General features: G+C 37.5%; 1 protein-coding gene across 1 annotated transcript; it reads right to left on the reverse strand.

The window, feature by feature from the left end:
* Window positions 1–2,655: 2,655 nt before the first annotated feature.
* Window positions 2,656–16,553, reverse strand: LOC308688884 (caspase b-like; the record flags this gene model as incomplete). The annotated part of the gene is made up of 9 exons (XM_081362321.1): window positions 2,656–2,690; window positions 3,640–3,826; window positions 10,843–10,952; window positions 11,329–11,535; window positions 11,829–11,991; window positions 13,913–14,010; window positions 14,128–14,211; window positions 15,636–15,771; window positions 16,293–16,553. The coding sequence occupies 9 exons, from the start codon at window positions 16,551–16,553 to the stop codon at window positions 2,656–2,658; spliced, it is 1,281 nt and encodes a 426-aa protein (XP_081218447.1).
* Window positions 16,554–25,791: the final 9,238 nt, after the last annotated feature.

Here is a 25,791-nt window from a genome sequence, read left to right on the forward strand (position 1 = left end):
ATTATGACCATGAGTCATAAATATTAATATTCCCAAGATTCCCCATATTCTTGAGCTAATTCACATTTACCCCGAGTCAAAAACGCTACAACTGTGTGTGATGTTACATCTGTAAAGTTCAGATTGAGGACTGAGAGATTCAGACACTAAACATTGAGATGATGCAGTGATTAGTGTGCGTTTAAAGCTGACGTCACACACTCACACACTTTCTGCTCGCCTCTATTTCATGTGTCTTTCTGATTCTCAGTCTGTTTTCATTCTTCATTGGTTCCTCTCTCATGTCCTGAATGGATGTGTTGTTGGAGTCTCTGCTGCTGGACAATGAAGAAAGAAAATTACGGACATTCCCACATGGAAATAACCTATTGTTACGAGGTCCGACAAAAGCTGCACCACCACAGCCAATTTTCGACCCCGCACAATTTAACTAAACACACAGGGATTTACTTCAATCATAGAGCACCTTAACCCTGCCATAGTAAGATGCCCGGAGTCTCATCTCCCGCTTCATTAATTAAATAATATAGTAAACCATCGAAACCAAGAATTATATTAAGAAAAGTATTTATTTATTACATAAATAAAGGAGACAAAAAAGAGAAAAAAAAAATAAGCTGAATACCTCGGGAGGGGGAAAAGCCAAAATAATAAACCAAACTCAGCACTATCTACCGCATTACACCTCTTTCCTTCTCAAAATAAAGAATAAAATAAACAACATAGTCTTACCTCCCTGCTAACCTCAAAACAGGAGAAAACGGAGGAAAAACAACAAAAGGCGCCCACCTCCCTACATACCTCTCCTTTTGTTACACAGGTGACTCAACAAGTTTTCACATTATAAATACAAACAAGGTTTCAAATGGCGTCGATGGTACAACCAAGCTTAGAAGAAGACTTAAAGTAAACCACGAAGCCGGGAGAGAGGAGAACTCGTGGAGACATCCAAACACGCTTAAATCAAAGCCGCCATGCCACTTCTGACGTCATCGTAATGCCGTGCACCTGTACGCACTCTAACAAGCACCACTGAGAGAGAGAGAGAGAGAGAGAGAGAGAGAGAGAGAGAGAGAGAGAGAGAGAGAGAGAGAGAGAGAGAGAGAGAGAGAGAGAATTTTTGAATTTTGAAAAAATCTTTATTCACAATAATTCACACAACTATTACAACAGAAGGGAAAGAAACTAATCAAAACACCTTAACCCAACACACAATAACAGATACCATCAAGCCTCACAAAAGAGGGGGACATTACAAAGAAAAAACTAACTCATCTTCAGAAATAACACACAATGCTCCATTACAACACCAAATCGTCTCAAAATTAGACAAGTCATCCATAGTTTTATAAAATTTAAAATCAATCACTACCCTTGATTTCACCAGCATTAAAAAAACCTCAGTGATGCTTTGGCAAGGCTTTTGCTCAATTTTCCTTTTCCTGCTGGTATATATTGCCAATTTTGCTTGTCCCAAAACAAAATTCAAAAGTTGACAGGCATACCTCTTGTTCCGACTATATTTAAAACCCAGAATAAAAGTTTTTTCAGAAAAAATCTCTTTACAACAGTTAAATATTCCTTTTAATAACATAAATAAAAGTTGTAATCTAGAACATTGCATAAACGCATGAAACACTGTTTCCCTTTGCAAACAAAATGGACATTCTGAACTAACTTCTGGATTTAAAACAGAAATAAAAGAGTTTACAGCAATGATACCATGAAGGATTCTCCACTGTAAATCCCCTGCCCTCTTTGATAATGGCGGCTTATACAGAGATCTCCACTCAGGTTTTACATTTTCATCTAGCCCCAAAAAAGAGCGCCATGGTGTATCAACCTTTCTTTCAAAATATGTCTTATTAAAAGCCATAACACAAGCTCTATACAACAAATTACCTTTAGTTGACAATAAATCCAACCACAAAGATTGCCAATTCTTTAAAAAAACACCTGTACACCCATCAAGATTAGGTAAAAACTCTAGACAGGGAAAAAGGTCCTGAGCATTGGGAGTGTATGTCCCAGAGTTGTAATCTTTTAACATTTGGTTCTCTTCATCTGTGAGAGCTGATCTCAGTTTAAACAAAAACAAAGAAACAAGGCGAACAGATCTAATACCCAAATATTGGGATGCCATCTCTGCATTCTCCAAATTTGAGCCAGCCAAAGTCAACATTTGTCCTAAAGTGACAACCCTGGATTTTTGGAGAGCAGAACTGAACCCATGTAAATTACAATTGTTCGTTATATCCAGACGTGCTCCAAATATCAAAGGTTCCTCTAACAGCCAATGAAGAGAGTATGAGCGTTCAGTTTTTTGAAAATGAAACAAACTCCACACTTTAAAAAGGTTTTTATAAAAGTACGGCATCTTTGAAAAGTCCATTTTTACGGGGTTCATCAAAAAAAGATGTTTATCCAACCCAAACCCCCCAATGTTTTGCAATATGGCAGAGGCAGCAGCCCTCCAACTCACATCAGACGCACCATCAGAAAATCTCTGTAAAAACTGCAACCGAAACGCAGCGGCTCTGCTTTGTAAGTTCATGAGTCCTTGTCCTCCTTCTTCCTTGGGCAGGTATAAAACACTCTGTTGTACCCAGTGTAATTTGTCCCAGAAAAAGTCCACAAGAACAGCTTGAATTTTCGCTAGAAGTTGCTTTGGAGGATCCACACAAGCCAACCTGTGCCACAGAGAGGAGGCAACCAGATTGTTTACAACAAGAGTTCGTCCTCTATAAGACATATTTGGAATCAACCATTTCCATTTTTCCAGACGCCCCTTAATTTTTTCACACACCCCTTCCCAATTTTTCTGTTGAGTTACATCATCACCCAAAAAAACACCTAAATATTTAATCCCTCTTTTACCCCAAACTAACCCATCAGGAAGGTTTGGTTTGCCATCAACCCACTGACCAACCAACAGTGTCTCACATTTTGTCCAATTGACTTTAGCAGAGGATAACAACATAAAATCTCTTATTAATTTAAGTAAAATTTGTACATCATTTTGTCCACTAATTAAAACCATCACATCATCAGCATAAGCTGACAAAACAATGTTATTTTTACAATTGGGTAAACATAAGCCACACACCTTTTGTCTTATTTGTTGTAACAATGGTTCAATGGCCAAAGAATATAGCATCCCAGATAAGGAGCATCCTTGTCTTATACCCCTTTGAACCTGGAAAGCAGCGCATAAGCCGCCATTTATCTTCAGTACACTCTCAACTTTACTATAGAGTATTTTGACCTTGTCTATAAAATCTTGACTAAAACCAAAAGCTCTCAAAGTCCCCCACAAATAGGAATGTTCGACTCGGTCAAATGCTTTTTCTTGATCCAAAGAAATCAAGCCCACGTCTAACTTTAACAATTTTGAAACTTCTAATACATCACGAATTAGTGAAATGTTATCAAACATTGATCTACCACGAACACAATAGGTCTGGTCCGGATGGATGACCTCGTCCAACACTCCAGCCAGTCTGTTAGCTAAGGCCTTGGAGAGCAGTTTGTAATCGCTGCACAGAAGTGAGACGGGGCGCCAGCTCTTTATTTCAGTGAGATCCCCTTTTTTCGGTATGAGGGTGATTATTGCTCTACGACAACTCAGCGGCATCATACCTTCAGACAAGCTGTCATTCAGTACCTGTAGTATATCCACTCCCAGCTCCGTCCAGAATGATTTATAAAAATCAACTGGGAGACCATCCACTCCTGGAGCCCTCCCAGACTCCATGCCTTGAAGGGCCTTATGCAGCTCTCCCAAGCTCAACGCACCTGAAAGGGCTGCATTACCCTCTTCAGACATCTGGGGTAAGGAAGTGAAAAAGGCATTTCCTTCATTGCTCCCCGACTCAGACTCACTTCTGTATAGATTCTGATAAAAACCAACTGCTCTCCTTCGGATATCACCAGGTTCTACTAACAACTCCCCATTCTCAGAGCGCAAAGCTTGAATCAAGAGTCTTTGCCCATTCTTTTTCTCAAGGCTGAAAAAGTATTTGGACGGCGCATCCATTTGGGCTATACTCTGAAATCTTGACCGGACCAGTGCCCCTTGTATTCTATACCCCAGCAAATCATCTAACCGAGCCTTTTTCCTATATTTCCTATTTCCTGGTCCAGTGGAAATCTTTTTATGTACAATAGTTTTTTAGTGGTCTCAAATGAAAGAAGTTCACAGTTATACTTTGCTCACATTATTAATGCATTATAAATTTTTGTTAATACATTTAAATGACAGTTGGTCAATTTAAGGCAGTCGGTTTCTGCAAGTTTAATTAGTTCATTTGAATTAGAATTTAGTGCATTTTTACAGAAACAAACTAGACTACAGTAAAGAACTGTACAATTAACAGTATTTTACTGGCAACAGTGTTGCCAGTATTTTACTGTAAAAAAACCCGGTAAGGTCTAACAGTGTATTATTTGATGGTACTACCAAGGGTATCACTGGTTGTTCCCTCATCATAGGTCACACAATCACTATTCAATTCATACATTAATCTAAGTTCTTGTTAAAGAGACTCAAAAAGGAATAATATGGTTGAAATCTATCAAGTTTACTAAATGACAAAACAGAGAAAACAAAAATATTTAAGATAGATCGAGAGGGAGGCTTAATCCAGGGCTTCCAATGCAATGCACTTGTGCATAATGATTAGGGATTTGGGATTATTTTCATAGTTGATTAATCTGTTGAATATTTCTTCGATTAATTGATTAGTTGTTTGGTCTATCAGAAAAATGTGGATCATTGTTTCCCTGTAGAGGGAAAATCTTTAACCTGGTGCAGGCTTCCCAGCAGGCACAGGATATAGACTACAACGTCGGTCAGACGTTGTATTTTGGTTGAAAATTAAAGTCGGATTGACGTCTAAATCCAATGTTTGTTTGACGTCAAGCTCCAACGTTGGGCAGTCGTTGAATTTTGAACAAAAAGGTGAAATGCATGGCCGTACACTTATTAACAGCTTCACTTACACTAACCAGATTTACTTTATTTAATTTCCAGTTTAATGAAATCATATTTTGTATTTTAAAGTCACCATGATGATGGTTAGCGTTTGCTTTAGTTGTGCTCTTGACCCTTGACTCCTTAAAATAAATTTTTCTCTGGCTGCTTTAATTGTGTGTTCATAAAGCACAATTGTTGTAGCTTAAAAAGCCATGAGATCAGGTGATGTTGGCTGTTTATTGATGATGAAGACGATATCATCATGTAATTTCCTGAAGCCCTGATCTTATTCAGTGTCTAATGCTTTGATTAAATAGAACTTGTGGTTTTAATATTGTTTTATTCCTAATAGAAGTCATTTGATTCTACAGCATACCTAGCAGTGTTGTTTATCCAAAAATATATTTGGTTTAAAAAACTATTTAGTGCACAAAACCCTGTCATCTATGGCAGTAGTTAGACGCACACAGACATCAAGAAACAGCGTATGAATCTCAACAATGGTGACAATCAAACAAAATATCCAGATAATCAGATCAACTACAGCTGCATAATTTATTAAAGCTGCAATGCATGCTGGGATATAAGGGTGAGTTTTGATTGGTGGTACCCAGCATGCACTGCAGCATGAAGCATTTCATTGATTGTCACCATTGTTGAGAGTCACTGTTGATACACTGATTGTTGATGGCTAAGTAATAATGTAGAGGAAAGAGTTTAACGCACTAAATGTTTTTAAAATCCTTTATATTATTTGATAAACAACACTGCTCTCATGCTGTAAAATTAAATGGATTCTATTTAAAAACAACATTAAAAACACAAGTCCTATATAATCAAAACTTTAGACTCTGAATAAGATCAGAGATTCATGCAATTGCATGATGATGACTTCATCATCAATAAACAGCCAACATCTCATGGTCTCATTTTCTCTGGACTTTTCTTTGCCATAATAAATGTGCTTTATAAACAAACAATTATAACAGCCAGAGAAACATTTATACTCTTAAGTCAAGGGTCAAGAGTCCAACTAAAGCAAACGCTAACCACCATCATGGTGACTTTAAAATACAAGTAATGCTGTTTGTGGAGTTGTTTAATCCTCCTCTGCTGAGATCTTCACAGATTTAATGTGCTGCCATGCATGTCACATGTTTTTTGCGGTGCTTATTCCAACCAAAATTCAACATCTGTCTGACGTTGGAGCTTGACGCCAAACAAACGTTGGGTTTAGACATCAACCTGACTTTCATTTTCAACCAAAATATGACGTCTGACTGACGTTGGATTAGTTGGAGTCCAGCGTCTTCCTGACGTCACATTGACATACTGTGCCTGCTGGGTTGATTCCCTCTGAATCTCTTGTACAGTTGGGTTTTGACATGCTCCCTACATTAAACCAGCTGACTGTAATGAATAAAAATATAAACTTGTAAATATAAAAATAATGATTTCCTGTTGCGGCTGCGATCAAGTTTCATTCTCGCGCAGCTTGTTTAGTAACTTCACGAGCGTGTGTTTTCTGCTATGTATGTGCGCCGTTCTCTTTGTTCCGTGTTTGTGTGTGTGTGTGTGTGTGTGTCTGTGTGTCTGTGTGTGTGTGTCGCGCGCTGCGCTCTCTGCTCCGTGTTTGCGTTCTGCGCGTTCTGCTCTGTTAGCCTGGTAATACCAGACTCTGCTACTTCACTTTGCTTCGTAGACAGAGTCTGGAATGGCATAACAGAGAAGTGTTTTCTCTCTTGCTAGGGGGCGCTTGTCTGAAGTTTAAAATCATTGGTTACCCGTAAGCCAATCACATAACGTTTGGTTATGGCGTGTGTTATGCGCATGCTCAGCCGCATTTAACTTTCACTGTAAACACATGTATGATGCGAAAACAAAACCATCGAGCGAAATACCGGAGTGAACATGGCTGTGAACGACTTTTGCAGATTATGTGAAGTAAATCTACGCATCCACGGTACAATCAGCGTGTACGTCACGGCTCTCAGCCCGCCCTCTGTTCGTTGATTGGCCCGGCTGTTTCCAGACCGGTGGCAAACAGAAAGCTCTGAAGCTGTCTCAGACTGAGTACAGAAGCGAAATGAAATTGAGTATATAATTGACGTAGTCAGGCTACTGCTCTGTAGTTAACGGCCCAAATGCTCGTATCATGTGCCGATCGGCAATCACACACTGGAAAAGCAAAGTCCGCTCAAATAGCGTGAAATTTAGAGGTGGATAAACGCAATGTAGAGGTGAATAAACGCACTTTGGAGGTGGGCAAACGCTATTTCCGAATTTTGGGAGGTGCGTAAACGGCGTTTACGTGCGTTTAGCCTCCACTACATCCCTGTAGGAGACATATCTTGTACTGTATGTATATAGGGCTTATATGTGGATATAAAGAAGCAATACAGGAGACCTATATGGCCTGTATATGCACATATATGCACCTCAATTTTGCCTATATGTGGCATATATACACATATATGCAGCATATATATTATCATATATGTGCATATATGCTGTATATGGGTTTCATATATGCGCATATATCCTCATACAGGTTCTTTCCATGTGGGTTCAAGCTAAAACAGTGGGTATTTAAATGTTGTCTATTTTGTGATAAATTCATACGTTCTTTGTTACAATGTATAACATAAACAGGCTTCTGCTCTTATACGGGATATTTTAGAACCATTATGAGTTTAAAACCATAGAGATAAACATTATTTTATTGTCAAAACAAATGAACTCAATTCAAGTCTGCATTATTTATTCACTGCTGCTCAAATAGCCGTAACTAGTTTTATTTTCTCGCATAGCCAGACCTTTACCAGCCTTCAGGGGCAATTCTAGACCCTTTACATATAAATTTGAGCAGGCACAGAGCAGCCATAACATGCCTATAACATCTACCTTCACCTTATTTGAGCGGGGAAGTGGCTACTTCTGTGCCATGAAGCCAAACTCAACCCTATGATGGCATGCCAAGATTTCACTTCAAATATGCCAACATATGAACAGAACTTCAGTATGAGTTAACTCAGGCTTCAACCAAATGCAGAAGGATAAGCAAGCAAGAGACAGTGATGGCAACAAATTAGAAAAGATTTATTGATTCATTTGCAAATGAGTAAATGTTCTCATAACAAACAAGTGGGTGGGAAATTGACTGCACATTGTCTCCATTTCATGGACATGGGTGGAGACAACAACCTATTAATCGGTTATGTTGGTAATACAGTAATATGGTAATAGAAATGTATATGATGAAATTTCATTAAATGCACTGTTAGACCTTACCGGGTTTTTTTACAGTAAAATACTGGCAACACTGTTGCCAGTAATTTACTGTTAAGTGTGCAGTTCTTTACTGTAATCTACAGAATGTTATTGTAAAATGCACTAAAACTCAAGTTAACTAATTACACTTGCAGAAACCGACTCCCTTAAATTAACCAGATGACATTTAAACGTATTAACTAAAATTTATAATGCATTAATAACCTGAGCAAAGTATTACTGTGAACTTCTTTTATTTGAAACCACAACAAAACTTTTGTAAATAAAGAGATTTCCACTGGACCAGCAACTACACAGTCACCTCCTGTTAAATAAAGCAACATGCAGCATATCATCAATGTTTGTAGATCTTCTCCTGGACTGAAGCACAGGCTCTACTCTTCTGCACAATGGTGACCCAAAAAATAAATTTTACAGTAAACTACTGGCAACAGTGTTGCCAGTATACACCTGTTTTATAACTTACAGTTTATTACTGTTAAAATACATTTTGTGGGTGTGACTTTTTATCTTACACTGTTAACCCTTTCAACCCCACAGGAAAATCCACACTACAAAGAGTAAAAGTAACATTGAGACAATGTTGCAGTGAGATTATTAAGAGAATATGTAAGTGATTGTTGAGCATTAGTGATGAACACCTGCTGTTAGAACAGAAAATAGAGAAACACAAGACCTACAACTTACTTCCAGCCATTACACATTATTACACTTATTATTAACCAGTAGGACTTTATTTCATACATCTACAGAAGTTGATATTAAGATGTTTAATTGAAAATGTTTGGTTTGAAGTTACCATTATAGAGATCAGTGCTTGCTTTAGTTGGGATGCTGATGCTAAAACATTAGTGTTTCTTTCGCTGCTTGAGCTGTTTTTGCAAGTCACACTTGTGCACACACACAGTTTATGAATAATTGCGATTATGATGACAAAATCATCATATTGCCTGTTTATTCACTAAGGAATTCATTCTCACTCATTCAGAGTTTAATCCTCAATCAAAAGTGTTACATTACCACCACTGTGAAACCACAGCAATAAATTACAATAACTCATTTTTTTAACACATCATGCACAACCAGAGAAACAGAGCACTACTATCTTATAGAAACACAGAGATATCACAATTTAGCACATGAATCTCAACAACGGTGGCAATATATATATATTTTTTTATTCATGCAGCAGTGCATGCTGGGAGTTTTATATTATCCTGGAACCCAGCATGCATTGCGACATGAAACTTTTGATGGCACCATTGTTGAGATTCATATGCCGATTGTTGATGTCTGTGTGTGTCTGAGTCAAGCAGGAGTTTTTTTTAATGCCCTAAGTTTATGATATTTTCAGAAAACCTTATTACAGAAGTATTGATTTTATGCTTGTAGATTTACAGATATATGCTAAAAATGAAAAACCCATAAAATCAAAGCATATACACAGAAAAGATCAGACATGTCCAGGATGATTGTGACATAAACACAAATGCCAAAAACACCTGATCATCTTCCTCTTGGCTCTTTCTTGCCATAACAAATGTGTTTTATAAACTCACTGTTACAGCAGCCAGAGAGAGATGAATAGTAAGAAAGAGAAAATCTAATGTTATAAAGTCAAGGGACAAGAGACAACTAAAGCAAATACTGATCTCCATCATGGTGGCAACAAACTTTATTATTAACTATATCTCTGTTAATTCTCAACAAGAACTTTTGTACATGTATGAAAGAAATAATGTTAAACTGGTTTGTAAACTGGTTTCACACTCAGTGTTGCTGGAAGTCAGCTGTAGTTTTTGTGTTTCTCTTTTTTTCTGTTCTTGTTTCTCTGTCCTTCAGTGATTCTGCTTATCAGGTGTTCATCAGTGTCTCAATTCACTCACTTCTTTTCATTCACTCTGTCAAGTGGACTATATTAGTGAACTAATGTAGGGAATAGTGAATGAGGGTATATTCAGGGTGTGATTGGGAAAACAGCCTCTGAGTGTCGACTTTGAGCGCTGTTAATTCACAGTATATTCCTGTAGGCTATTTTTGTTTTATACGGTATATTACTGTTTTAATGGAAAATGGTATGATACTGTCAGAATTTGGCCTTTTTTTACAGTAAGGGTTAACAGTGTGGGATCAAGTTAAAACATTTTTAAGAATGATATATAAAAATGACGAATTAATTAGGTTATATATAAGCTAATAAATGTCATAATTTTAATTACAGCACATATTTATGTCTTGAGCTCAGTATTCCTTATACCAACTTTGAATGTTTCATTTCAGAAACAAATATAGAGCACATTTATTTACAGCACATATTTTTTCATATTTAGACTTTTTTTTTTTTGTTCAGATGTTGAATTAGAGATTGCCATAAAAGTGTGATTTTGATTGAACCTGCACAATCTGAAAGTCCAGGGAACAGGTATAATTTTTTTGTAAGCATGACTCTTTCTATACATGGCAATATTTTGCACTGCCGTGTGAAATGTGGGTCGTTATCCATGCGTGAGCTGACCTATAAAAAAAAAAAAAATCAAAATATTGGAAAAATAAACCAATTAAAATTCTTCAATTACCTTCCTGACCAGTTCCATGATGTCATCATCATGAGCCCTTTCACAGAACACCTCCACAATGTAGTTGACAAAAAAAGATCCTTTGATACTATTCCTGTACGAAGTGATACCTGTGGAGATAAATCAATAGTAAGTTAAGCATTTATATGTATAAAACCAAACAACTGCACTTGTCATCTGAGTGGTGTCACACATCAAATCATTTATTTAATCATTTTTACCAGACATTCGTGAACAGACAAACACATGTGCGAGCTACAAATTAATCTCATTTCAGCAATCATGTCACATACAGTAAACTGACCAGGGGGGCTGGACATAAAACAGACGAAATCTTTGCTCACGTGCACACAACGACCAGAGCAATAGTAAAAACCTCCTGGGTGATCTGGACAGAGAAATGGACACACAATACAGTACTAAATAAAGAAAAAGGTAAAGAGAAAAAGGGAAATAGCAATATGAGTTTTATCAGTAATGTCGTACCTCCTCTGCAGGCTTGAATCAGAATAACCTTTGGTTTATTAATCAGAGCAGGACATTTCTCTGAGTTCAGATGGGAGAAGATGTCGTCAACACGGAAGTAATCCTTGGGGTTTTCCTCCTCATGATAGTTGACACCTAAAATGGTTTCTTCACTATATGAGGTCTTTTTCCCGTGAGACATAATAACTACAAAGGTGCTGTCCGAGTCTTCATGCCATATTCCAGGATTACAATGTCAGGATTCATCAGGCTCAGATTGTGAAAGAATGGTTGGAAGAATCATTTCCACACATGAATCGGCTCCTCTGAGTGCAGAGCTGAACCTCAGTGAAAGTCTTTGGGATGTTCTTGTGTATAGGACATAACATCACACACCTTATTTCCATTAAGAGGTGCATCAAGATCTTGTATTGACAATGCAAAAGTCTGTAAAGTCTCCTTCAGTACATCCCAAAGACTTTCACTGATTTATAAATAATATTAATTTCATGAGGCTTTACGCACAATTCCAGAGAGATTTGTGTATTTCTCAACACTATAATCCAGAGCCTTCAGCAGCCACTCCATGTTCTCCTCGTCTCTCTCTGCTCCAGCCCTGTGTTTTAAGTGCTCAAACTGTATGTTGGTGATTAGCAGAGCTAAACGTTTCCTCTGAGACTTCTCCTTTGGGATATAAACCGATGAAACACAATCCAAAATGAACAGAATTAAAGCAGCCCAGTCAACACGTTGATCTCACAGTGATCTCTCCATATGACCACAATGTGAGTTCACAGTGAGCTAAAAGTGTAACCGCACTGTGCACTCACTGTGTGCTCATATTATGGACACGATGTGAGTCACCCCAGCTAGAAATGTAATTGGACATGGATGGACACAAATTGTAAGTTACCATTAAGGTGATGGGTGTTTGCTTTAGTTGGGCTCTAGAACATTATATGTTTACTTTAATATTTACTGTTGTTTGTCTGCTGTTATTGATTTATAACAGTTAAATGAACAAAGTATAATGTTATCTTATAGTGTTGGTTATGTTTTGACATAATCATGCTGTGATCTGACTAAGGAAACTTATTGAGACAGTTTGGTTTAACTTGTTAGCAGCAGTTTAGTGATTCTTCAGCCTATGATTATCAGTACTTTACTTATAATTCAAAATATTTTATAAACATTGTTCTGATCAAAAGACATTCAGATAAATTAATTTAAAACACAGACATCAATAATCAGCCTGTGAATCTCAACAATGGTGACAATAATAAAGCATGTTGCAGTGGCTGCCACCAATCACAACTCATTAATGGCTCCCATCATGCATTGCGGTATGAATAAATTATGATCTGAATTGTCTATGTAATTTACTTTTCCTAATTGAATATTCTGCTCCTCACCATTGTTGAGATGCATAGACTGAATCTTGACATCTGTGTGTGCCTAAAAGAATGATTTTTTTTTTTCTTTAAATTTTTAAGAAATCCTTTATATTATATAAAAGTTCTGGGCATTTATGCAGATTCACTAACCAACAACATAAATCAAAGTCAGAAAGAAGGATTTTAATGAGTTCAGTGATCAAGTTCAAATGATGATTGTCATAACATAACCAACACCATCAGATCACTTTTTTTCTTTGTTCAACTGGTGATTATAATTCAGAAACAACAGACAAACAAAATCTAAAGTTAATAATATATGGGTCAAGAGTCCAACTAAAGCAACCATTGATCGTCATAACGGTAACTTACAATTTGTGATTTTCTCCTTCAGTGATTCTTCTTGTTAACATCAGGTGTCTTCAATAATGTTCAATCATCACTAAATTAATCATAATTTCTAAACATCGAAACTTCCCGCTATAACTGTATAAGAATGTTAGGGGGGATAATGTTCTATCAATGTCATCACTAAACATGTTTGAAATGTTTATAGAGAGTGTTATCCTACCTTTTAGGAGAACATTCTGGTTACAAAAATAAAATTAGCTACAGAAAATATTACAAGAACATAACATCCCAGCTAACAATTTTTGGTTCCCATAACGTTAGTTTTTGGTACCCAGAACATTCTCAGAATGTTAGTTTATGGTTCCCAGAACGTTACTTTTTTATGGTAACCACCCAGCAACGTTCTGGGAACGTTATTTTATTGTTACATAAAAATAAAACCAAAAAAGAACGTTCCCCTAACGTAAGTATTTGGTTCCCAAAAAAATAACCAAAAAATAACATTAGGGGAACGTTCTGTGTTAACTGGGATAATGCTCTCAAAACATTCATAGAACAATAACATTTCTAGCTGGGATGAGCTCATATTGTGGTCATAGTTTGAGCACACAGTGAGAGCGCTGTGAGGTTACACTTTTAGATCACTGTGAACTCAGATTGCTGACAGTGTGACCACATGGTGACATCACTGTGAGATCATAGTGTTGACTGGGAGAAGCAACAGAACCAATGTCTGAAGCAACATTAGAGTTGGGTATCTTAGGAGGAGCATTAGTGTTAACACTGATCCATGTCAAAAATCAGTTGAAACAGAGATACTTGCTTCTTTTTTCTCTCTTGTAAGAATTTCAGTCTTCAACTGTCGGCTGCATGGAGTCATTGTGTGTGGACTCGCACTGGACTGGACTGGACTGGACTGGACGGGCTGCTCCTCCACAGACACTGGAGCATTTCTGCTCTGCATCAGTATGAAAAAAATCAGTTGAAACAGAGATACTTGCTTCTTTTTTCTCTCTTGTAAGAATTTCAGTCTTCAACTGTCGGCTGCATGGAGTCATTGTGTGTGGACTCGCACTGGACTGGACTGGACTGGACTGGACGGGCTGCTCCTCCACAGACACTGGAGCATTTCTGCTCTGCCCCTGAACAGATGGATGAGCTGAAGACAGAAAAACACACATCATGTTTTAGATCATTCAATATATTTAAAGATGTTTTATTTGATTTTATTTGTTGTTTATTTGAATAGGGACAGATACAAAAAAAAACATAGATTGTTACATAAAGAACAATCCGATGCCTGTATCACCAGCCCGTTCTCATCCTTGGGCGTCATATACTGACGCTTTTGACATTTCGTCTACATCGAACGCACATGGCACCCTTTAGCGTCAATATGAGATGCAGATAGATATGGGCCAGAAGGCGCCTCCTAGCGGTCTAACCCTAACCCTACCCCAGACCTAAACCTACCCATAACCGAACAAAGCTCTGTGCGTGTCATACTGATGCTAAAGGGTGCCATGTACGTTCGATGTAGACGAAATGTCAAAAGCGTCAGTATATGACGCCCAAGGATGAGAATGCGTTGGGATCACAGTGTTTATAGCCATGGCTAATTCGCAACACCTGTCCCTAGAAGGGCTTTTAACAGTTAAGATAATAAAGAAGTAAAAACATTTACAGTGAATACAATAAAATGTCCAGAAACCAGTTAGCACCAATAAAAATAAGTGTAGTAAATAAACACATTCACTCGAACTCACACAGATGCACACCTCACATACACACAGCTATACATCTCATATGGCATGATCACACTGCTGCTGCTGTATGAACCAGGCTTTTATTAGTTATTTAAAGGTGGACAGTTTAGTTAAAGTCTTTATATTTGTAGGAAGCCAGTTCCACAGATTGGCTTCTTTCACAAAAAAAAACATTTTGGGCAACAGATGTTTTACAAAATGGAACTTTACAGTCTCCACATGTAGCAGCTCTTGTTGATCTGGAGGGTTCCAGCCTGTTCACAAATTTACAAAGTGGCTCAGGTGCAAGTCCAGTCAAACATTAAAAAAACAACTTTTTGTGTCTAAGATGAACAAAATTAACAAAGTTTAAGATTTTATGTTTACTTATAATGTAACAGTGATGGAATCGAATGGGCTTTTTATCTCAAATTTTTAGGGCACGGTTATAAAGCCTCTCAATAGGCTTTAGGGTAGTTTGGCTAGTCTGGGACCACACAGTGGTGCAGTACGACAGGTGGGACAGGATCAAAGTGTTCAGAAAGACATGAGCACATTCAAATGTTAGACCGCTCCTGATCATTCTGATTGTTCATACTGGCCTTCATCATGTTTTTAATATGACTTTTAAAATTTAGCTGAGAATCTAAAATCACTCCTAAATATTTTTCTTGTTCTATCTGATCGATGAGTTCACCATTCATTTTAATGTTAAGGTCATTTATTATCCGCGTTCTTGTTATAGAAAAACCCATAGATTTAGTTTTCCTCAGATTAAGTGTTAAACATGATTTGTTTAGCCAATTGAACACTTTCTCAAGACTTTTGGTCAGTGTACTGCCGATAACAACAGGGCTTCTGCCGGACACATAAACCACAGTGTCATCGGCATACATCTGAAGGCCAACTTTAGGACACACTTCAGGCAGCTCGTTCACATACAGGCTGAAGAGAACAGGCCCCAGTATGGTTCCCTGAGGGATTCCGGTCTTGATTTTACATGCAGATTTTACATGATCAATAACTACACATTGTTCTCGGCCCTGTAAGTATGACTCAAACCATGATAATGCCTGGTGTGACGTATTATAAGATGACAGTTTTGAGATAAGACGGCTATGGTTTACTGTATCGAATGCCCTCTTTAAGTCCAGGAATACTGCACCCACAATGTTTCCTTTATCAAGCGGCTGCACAATATTTTCCAATAATGCGCAGATGGCTGATTCAGTGGAATGGTTCTGTCTGAAACCATACTGTTGAGGGTGTATATACTGATGTGTTTCTAAATATTGAGTTAGCTGTTCTGAAACAATTTTTTCTAGTATTTTTGACATTACCGACATGTACCAACTGCCCATTGAAATGTGCATGAATTGAAATGTACATGAATTGAAATGTAAATGTACATGAATGTCCCATTGCTTGTTTTTCAAGATAATTTAGAGCATTACACTCATAGTCTTTAAACCAGTATACACAGGTTTTTCTTTACCTTCCTCAACTCAAGGCGATGTGCAAGATCATTTTGTTTGATTTTACACAACACTTGGACTGCGATCCTGCCCGCATCATCACTGTACTGTTGTACCATACAATCCACCACATCCATACAGTCAGATTTCTCCAGCTTTTCTCGAGGAATAGGGCTGATGTCTGACGTCACTCCACTCCACAGGTGCTGTTTCAACTCTTGGAGATCTGTTTCAACAAGCTCCTCAAGTGCCTCAGTCATCACTCTTTTAGTGGCGGCCATTTTGAGTCACTGGGAGAAAAAGGACAAAACAGTCTTAGATCTGGGATTGATCTGGGACCATCGTCCAACAGTCTAGTGGACATCAATTTATCAGACATATAAAAACAAAACTTTTAGGTTGATCTATATTAGCTAATTTACATGAACGTATTGAAATGTCTTTTAAAAGGTTAATTTGTTTTTACAAGCAAATATTACTATGCAATTAATTGAATTAATTACTAATTAATCAGGCCCACTGCCCTTTTTTATTTGTCATGTAAAATATTTTGATCAAGAGCTATCATCAAAGCAAACCGTATAAATCATTTTGACTTGCAACATTATTAAACAAATCAAACTGTGTAATCATGAGGAAAAATTTCTGTTTTGCATGGTCTAGGCCTATACATTAATCTGGCACACGTTGCAATCAGTCATTTCAATATATTGGTCTAATAAAGGTATATATATATATATATATATATATATATATATATATATATATATATATATATATATGTATATATATATATATATATATATATAACATATTAACATATTAAAATATTGCCACATTCAGGCCTTTTATTATTATCTAGTACGAATGTTTAAAATACCATTACATAACAATAGGGCACAAATTTTACTTTTACATGTAAATCCAAACTGTTACAGACTTAATATACTACTTTTGTCACAGTAAGTTTTTTCTAAGTTGTTCAAAAGAACAAATGTTATCTCTAAAAAAAAACTTAACACTTATAAAACAACTTAAAAAACAATAAAAAAAATATAAAAAAAAAAACTTAAAAGTTAACTTAAAAAATAAAAAACTAAACCTGTATATCCCAGCGGGCATCTTGATGTCAAAATTACGTCAAGAAATAGGTCAAAAATGAAAGTCAAATTGACGTCAAAGTGTTGATGTCAATTTGACGTCAAGAGTTTGACCTCTGCTGATGTCATTTTGCCAAACAAAAAGGTGAAACGCATGGCCGTACACTTATTACCAGCTTCACTTAAAACTAACCAGATTTACTTTATATAATTTCCAGTTTAAATAAATATAATATTTAAATAGTTTAAAATATATTAAACATATTTTGATGACACCATGATGGTGGTTAGCGTTTGCTTTAGTTGTGCTCTTGGCCCTTGACTTTTTAATCTAAAATCTTCTCTGGCTGCTATAACTGTGTGTTTATAAAGCACATGTGTTGTAGCTAGAAAATCCATTAGATCAGGAGATGTTGGCGGTTTATTGAAGATGATGACAATATCATCATGTAATTGCCTGAATCTCTGATCTTATTCAGTGTCTAATGTTTGGTTATATAGGACTTATGATTTTAATGTTGTATTATAATAGAAGCCATTTAATTTAACAGCATGAGAATGACATTTTTTTTTAATTAATAAAGGATTTTAAAAAACATTTAATGCATTAAACTCAACATTATTACTTAGCTATCAAGAATCAGTGTATGACTCTCAACAATGGTGACAATCAATTAAATACTTCATGCTGCAGTGCATGCTGGGTACCACCAATCAAAACGCACCCATATCTCCCAGCATGCATTGCGGCTTTAATAAATTATGCAGCTGGAGTTGATCTGATTATCTGGATATTTTGTTTGATTGTCACCATTGTTGAGATTCATACGCTGTTTCTTGGTGTCTGTGTGCGTCTAAGTAATGCCATAGATGACAGGGTTTTGTGCACTAAATCGTTATTAAAAACCAAGTACATTATTTAATAAACAACGCTGCTAGACATGCTGTAGAATCAAATTACTTCTGTCATGAATAAACCACAAGTTCCATTTAATCAAAGCATTAGACACTGAACATAATCAGGGATTCAGGCAGTTACACGATGATTTCATCAATAAACAGCCAACATCTCCCGATCTTAGTTTCTGATGGCTTTTTTAGCTACAACAATTGTGCTTTATAAACACACAATTAAAGCAGCCAGAGAAAATTTATATTAAAGAGTAAAGGGTCAAGAACACAACTAAAGCAAACGCTAACCACCATCATGGTGACTTTAAAATACAAAATATGATTTCATTAAACTGGAAATTAAATAAAGTAAATCTGGTTAGTTTTAAGTGAAGCTGGTAATAAGTGTACGGTAATACATTTCACCTTTTTGTTTGGCAAAATGACATCAGCAGAGGTCAAACTCTTGATAGAGGTCAAACTCTTGACGTCAAATTGACATCAACACTTTGACGTCAATTTGACTTTCATTTTTGACCAATTTCTTGACGTAATTTTGACATCAATTTGATGTCATATTGATGTTAAATTGACATCAAATGCCCACTGGGATCTGATACTGAAATGATTTAGAATTATAAACTGTACCGTTTCGGGTTGGAGAGAGTTTTCCTGTAGAGTCTGCACTTCCTTGTTCTTATTATTTAAGGGTCTCGCCTTACTTACTGTTTCCCAGGAATACTTCATTTCTCTTTGTTCCTCCCAATCTTGTTCCTCCCAATCTTGTGCAAACCTTTCAAAGTTCTCCAAGTGGTGCTCACTGCAGAGTCAAATTACATCCAGCCCCTCCTCTCTGGACGTCTAATGGGGTTATGGGTAGAGTTAGGGTGTGGTTAGATATTATAGCTCCACCCATTAGGCCCAAATTACATTCAGAGAGGCGGAGCTGGACTTCACACTCCACCCATGGCTCTGCAGTGAGCGGCCTCTCAAAGTTTCACCCTTTTTCAATAGTGCATCCAATGATGCTTCATACAATTTATGGTAGTAACCTCCATCAAACTGACAAACAGTGTTTGTGCGATTGGAGATTTGACTGATAAGTACATGCAGTAAATGTCTGCAGTGATTTAGTAACTGATCCTGCAGTAACAGTTTTAACATTAAGTGACATGAGATCTGATGCACAGAAGCCAATGGCACGTCACTATGCGTATTGGCACATCCGGTCTTCATTGGCATGTGCCAGTGGATAGTGGCATGTGTCACTGACATTACTGGCTTGTGCCAGTGGTGGCTAGGCATGTGTCACTGGCATCGCGACACACTGACATGACACCTGACTGACACCGAGTCTCGGAACATGTCACTGTGTTGCGACACCTCCAGTCGTGACTGACAGATTAATCGAACACCTATAGCCTACTGACATAATTGTGGCACAAAATCCTAAATAAATAGCCTAATTTTGTGATATTTAAAATATCAATTAAACGAATTAAAGTGCATTAATATTTTTTCAAACGTGTGATTTTTGTCACGTCTGTATTTGATTGGTATGTGCCACTGAATGTTTTGTAATACCAGTGCTGCTAGTTTATGTTGTTTATCTCGCAAAGTCACAAACTGCCCATTCTAGAAAAGACACGAAATAAATCTATCATGGGTCACTACGAATAACGTATTAACAGTCGCGCCCGTTACTGTAAACCTTTATTTTTGCGTGATGCTGCACAGACGCACGCCAGTAGGTGTCAGTATAAGTGAGTGTAACACTGGCCAGCGCAAGATTCTCATCTGTGGCTTTAATATTTCAAGTACCAAAAAGTGTAAAAAAAAGATACTATGTATCTGAAAAGGAGTATACCGAGCTACTAGCAATATTCTTTATTTATACAAGTGCAAAAAAGTGCTCAGTGCATTTTAAAAATTCAACAAACGTTCAGTCCTTGATCAGTAGGCTACCTTTAGCATTTCAAAAATAATTTTATGGAATTATTCAATAAATAAAATAAATTTTTGTTGTACAAATTAACTATGTGCATATGTTACATAATCTACATTATACTCTGGCAGACAGCTGCAGGTGTCACTACTGGAGGTGCCACAACATAAAGAGACAGTTTTAGTGACACAGGCCAACTGGCATGTGCCAGTGGATATTGGCATGTGTCACTAAAACGTGAGATGTGCCAATGGATTGCGTCATATGCCACTTGCATAACAATTTGCTTTATGCTGTCAAAAAATATGATTTATAACATCGCTAAGTTAATGTGAAGCCTACAACATACATAAAAGCCACAGATGAGAATCTTGCGCTGTACACTCACTTATACTGACACCTACTGGCGTGCGTCTGTGCAGCATCACGCAAAAATAAAGGTTTACAGTAACGGGCGCGACTGTTAATATGTTATTCGTAGTGACAAATGATAGATTTATTTTGTGTCTTTCCTAGAATGGGCAGATTGTGACTTTGCGAGATAAACAAAACATTCAGTGGCACATACCAATCAAATACAGACGTGACACAAACCACACGTCTGAAAAAATATTAATGCACTTTAATTCGTTTAATTGATATTTTAAATATCACAAAATTAGGCTATTTATTTAGGATTTTGTGCCACAATTATGTCAGTAGGCTATAGGTGTTCGATTAATCTGTCAGTCACGACTGGAGGTGTCGCAACCACTGATCTATATAGAATGACATTATATAGATCAGTGGTCGCAACACGGTGACATGTTCCGCGACTCGGTGTCATGTCAGTGACACATGCCACTATCCACTGGCACATGCCAATGAAGACCGGATGTGCCACCGGATGTGCCAATACGTATAGTGACGTGCCATTGGCTTCTGTGCGTCAGATGTCATGTCACTTAATGTTAATACCGCCTCTCTGATCCTGTGTGTGTTCATACTGAGCATCATAACTCATAACCCATAACTGTTCGTGTCAGCTGCATGTTCTCACTCTGGGTTGTAGTTGCACGAAGGGGAAGCTGGAGATTGTTCTGAATCAGAGGCTCAGGTAATGTGACTAGTTTTGTTTCTGAAGAGTAAAAGTTTTATTCACAAATAAAATGACACGAGAATATGTAACATATGAACATATAGTTCGCTATAGTATGTATAGTGCACTATACAACTTTTTTTTGTGTTCAGAATTCAAAAATCTAATGAGCGAGTAGGGTAGAGCCGGGCACCCCTTTTGTGGGCGTCACGTGACACGTCTGGACTTTTGTTGGGCCACAGTTTCTGTTTTACAGGTGAAGTATAAAGTCTAAAAAGTTTAAGAGATCATCCTGAGGACGTAGGTCAGATTTTCAAAACACCACACTGTAATGGAGAGGTAAATGACTACAAAAAGCTATCTTTTATTTACCTCACTGAACCATAAAACTTTCCTGATGGTCTTCACTCTGAGACTGAGATATGTTGTCCTCCACTGAGACTGTGATGACACTCTCCGCCACTAGAGGGAGTTTATTTTTCATTCAGTGGAGTTCTAGTTAAAACCAGCTGACGAACTGGAAGTAAGAAAGTAAAGGATCAAATATAGACGCCATTCTGAGGAATTAACCCACAAACACACAGTCAGTCACGCTCAGGGCCGGACTGGGACACAATTTCAGGCCGGGAAATCCCACACCCATCCAGGCCATCCTATGGACCCAAATCAAATTTAGAAACACGGACAACCCTATTTTTTCCTAAATTACATTTATTGGTCTAAATCCTTAGGCTGGGGCCGTGTAAAATAATTAAAGGCTTTCTCTTTAACGGTATCCTCACTTTTCCTTCTCTTCATTTACCCTAATATCTCTATGTCTCTCACTTCCACCAGTATCATCAGCCTCATACACTAAGTAAAGTGCTAGTGTTATATATGTATGTATGTATGTATGTATAAAGTGTGCATATTTTTCTTGTAGGCTACCTGTCACTTCTTCACCTGTCTCTTCTTCACCTGTCACTTGTTCTGGCCTCATGTTACAAACAGAACTGTCTCCACCTTGGTGTAAAACAACCACCTGATTGTAATTTGTTTGCCCAGAATCTACATTTATTTTAGTAAAAAATCAAAGTATTATATTTATGACAAAATGTTGTTGTTTTCATCTTTAAATTACTTAAATATCCAACATTTAGCAACACTATATTTCATACAATATGTAAAAAAAAAAAAAAAATTAATCTTATTTTGCTTCTATGTCATCTCACTCTGGCTGAATGTGTGATCATTGCACCACAGCTAGTGCTAGGTTGACTGTCTCCACCTTCATTTGATAAAAAAAAAAAAAAAAGGAAAGGAAAGGAAAGGAAAGGAAAGGAAAGGAAAGGAAAGGAAAGGAAAGGAAAAAAAGTTTTAAACTGTCTGCACTATCACTCATGTCTCCCTGCTCCCAGTACCACATAAATGTTAATATTTGTCTGCTAAATTAATAATGTAACTTTACACTAAATAATATTAATCTCCTTTAGCATACAGTATTTTGAGTGACGATAGTAATAGGGGCGCTATACCGCTTAGATTTGCTAGCATTTCAATACTAAGTTAACGAAGAAAAAAGTACAGTATTTACAGATGAAACTGACCTGCACTTGAAGCCCTGAACAGGTCATTCATTTTGCAACATTTTGCTGCTTATTCTCTGAGTGCTTTCTTTTTCGTTGTCCTTCCCCTCTCTGCTCCACCTGGCCGTTTTCTCTCCATCATCGGGTGCTGCTCGCATTTTCTGTTTAACCGTTTGGCTGAGGCTTTAAGTGGAATCGTAGCCTTGCCAGTCAAGACTAACAGATTCATGATTTTATTTTATAATAATAATTTTATTGAATGACGAATTCCAAAATGATCACTGGTAAAGGTAGTAGTACAGAAAACATTTTTTTTTTTAAATAAAATAAAATAAACGCTGGCTGGCAGCAGGCCAAATTAGTCGCCAGGCCACCGGGAATTCTCCCTGTGCTCCCGATGGCCAGTCCGGGCCTGCTCTCTCTCTCTCTCTCTCTCTCTCTCTCTCTCTCTCTCTCTCTCTCTCTCTCTCTCGTATCAGATTACAGACTCTTTGCGCCACTAGAGGGAGTGAGTTTGTTTTTCATATTAGTGGAGTTACAAGAAAACAAGACACACCTTTTCCAGGTAGAAAAGAAAGTTAAAGAGACGGAAGAGAAGAGACGCCATTCCGAGGCTTTAAACCTGTTACTCTGGGTGTTTAAACTGTCGCATATTTTGCGGTAAGTTCAGAGCTCTTTCTTCATGCAACTATGATATTAAAATGAGCTGCTATATGCTCTTCTTTACACGGGATTTAAAACACAAATCATTATATTTAGACAGGACAAACAAACCAAAATGGCGAAAACATTGACGATTAACGTATTTACTTTTGATATCCCGTGATCTTTGTTAATAATAATAATAATAATAATAGTTTGTTTTATATATTATAGCCTACTGTTGTTTAAGTGTTCAAGTTCGACACAGTGCTGAATACTGCATTCAGATTATCACACCAGTATTAAACTACACAAAATACTAAAGACTAATGTAAATTAACTTTCAAAATGTAGGGCCTACATTTGTTTCAAACAGTGTCGAGTTTCCACTTCCTGCATTCACACACTGCTCTAGCAAACATTAAAAAAAGAATAAGCAGTAAGAAAATGGTAAATGAAAGTACCTGAGATTTACAAAAAATATCTGAACAACAATTCACAGTGTTTGAAATGAAATAGCCGAACTGCAGTTGTGCTTGTGTTTAAATGGTTAGTTAATAAATAAATAAATAAAAATATGTTGTCATTGCGACGCAAGTGCTTTGTTTGCTCAATAATAATAATAATAATAATAATTTACCACTTTATTTACGAAAATATTGATCTGTTAAAAAAAAAAAAAAAAAAAAAAAACATTTAAAAAGGACTGCAAGCTGGATACATAAATGATACATGATAACTGAACATTTAAGATGAATAAATAACAACATAAAATAATGTAATGAAGTTCCAGTCCTCTGGTGTCTTCAGAATGGCAGTTTCTCTCTGCAGATTATCGTTTTCTCATGTGACATCCATGAGAAATGTCTGTTTGTTTAAGTAATATCAGTTCTGTTTATTATGGCCGAACGAAGCTATAAGTCACAGTTATACTCAGTTTTGGTTTAGTTTTCTATTACATTTACATTTTTTTTACATTTAGTCATTTAGCAGACGCTTTTATCCAAAGCGACTTACAAATTAGGACTAAATTAAGCGAGTCATCATGAAGAGGCAAAAAACAACAACAACGCAAGAAGTGCTCAAAATACGAAGTTCAGGCATTATTCAGAGTAGCATAAGCACGATAAGTGAGGTTTTAAAGGGAAAGGTTTAAAAAAAAAAATAATAATAATATTTTTTTTTTTTATGAAGTTAAGTGCTCACGGAAGAGATGGGTTTTCAGTTGTCTTTTGAATGTTGTCAGGGATTCTGCATTCCGGATGAGGGTGGGGAGAGTGTTCTACCAGCATGGAACTGTGAATGAGAATGTTCTGGAAAGTGATTTTGTGGCTTTCTGTGATGGAACCACGAGACGTCGCTCGTTGATCGATCGTAGGTGTCTGGTAGGGATGTAGGCTCGTAGGAGTGAGTGAAAGTAGGAGGGAGCTGAACCTGTGATAGATCTGTAAGCAAGCGTCAATGCCTTGAACTTGATGTGAGCAGCGAGAGGTAGCCAGTGCAGAGAGATGAACAGAGGAGTGACGTGGGCCCTCTTGGGCTCGTTGAAGACAAGACGAGCTGCAGCATTCTGGATCATCTGTAGAGGTTTGGTTGCACATGTTGGAAGTCCAGCCAGAAGAGCATTGCAGTAGTCAAGCCTAGAAATGACCAGGGCCTGGACGAGGAGTTGTGTTGCGTGCTCAGTTAGGAAAGGCCTGATCTTCCTGATGTTGTGCAGTGCAAACCTGCATGATCGAGCTGTCTTTGAAATGTGATCTGTGAAGGTCAGCTGGTCATCAAACGTTACTCCCAGATTTCTGACCGACCTTGATGGGGGGATTGATGATGAATCAAGCTGGATGGTGAAGTCGTGCTGTAGAGATGGATTGGCAGGGAGGAAGAGAAGCTCAGTCTTTGCCAGGTTGAGCTGCAGGTGATGTTCCTTCATCCATGTGGAGATGTCTGCCAGACAGCTTGAGACCCGTGCAGCTACTGTGGGATCATCTGGTTGAAATGAGAGGAAGAGCTGTGTGTCATCAGCATAGCAGTGGTAGGAAAAACCGTGTGCCTGTATGATGTGTCCCAGTGATGTAGTGTAGATGGAGAAGAGGAGGGGACCAAGAACTGAACCCTGGGGAACCCCTGTGGTCAGTTGATGTGCTCTGGATACCTCGCCTCTCCATGCGACTTTGAAGGACCTACCTGTGAGATCGGACTCAAACCAGTCGAGTGAAGTTCCTGTGATGCCCAGTGATGAGAGGCTGGACATAAGGATCTGATGGTTCACAGTGTCGAAGGCAGCAGACAGATCCAGGA

This window comes from Scardinius erythrophthalmus (assembly GCF_964197995.2).
Source record: "Scardinius erythrophthalmus genome assembly, chromosome: 3".
Lineage (NCBI taxonomy): Eukaryota > Metazoa > Chordata > Actinopteri > Cypriniformes > Leuciscidae > Scardinius > Scardinius erythrophthalmus.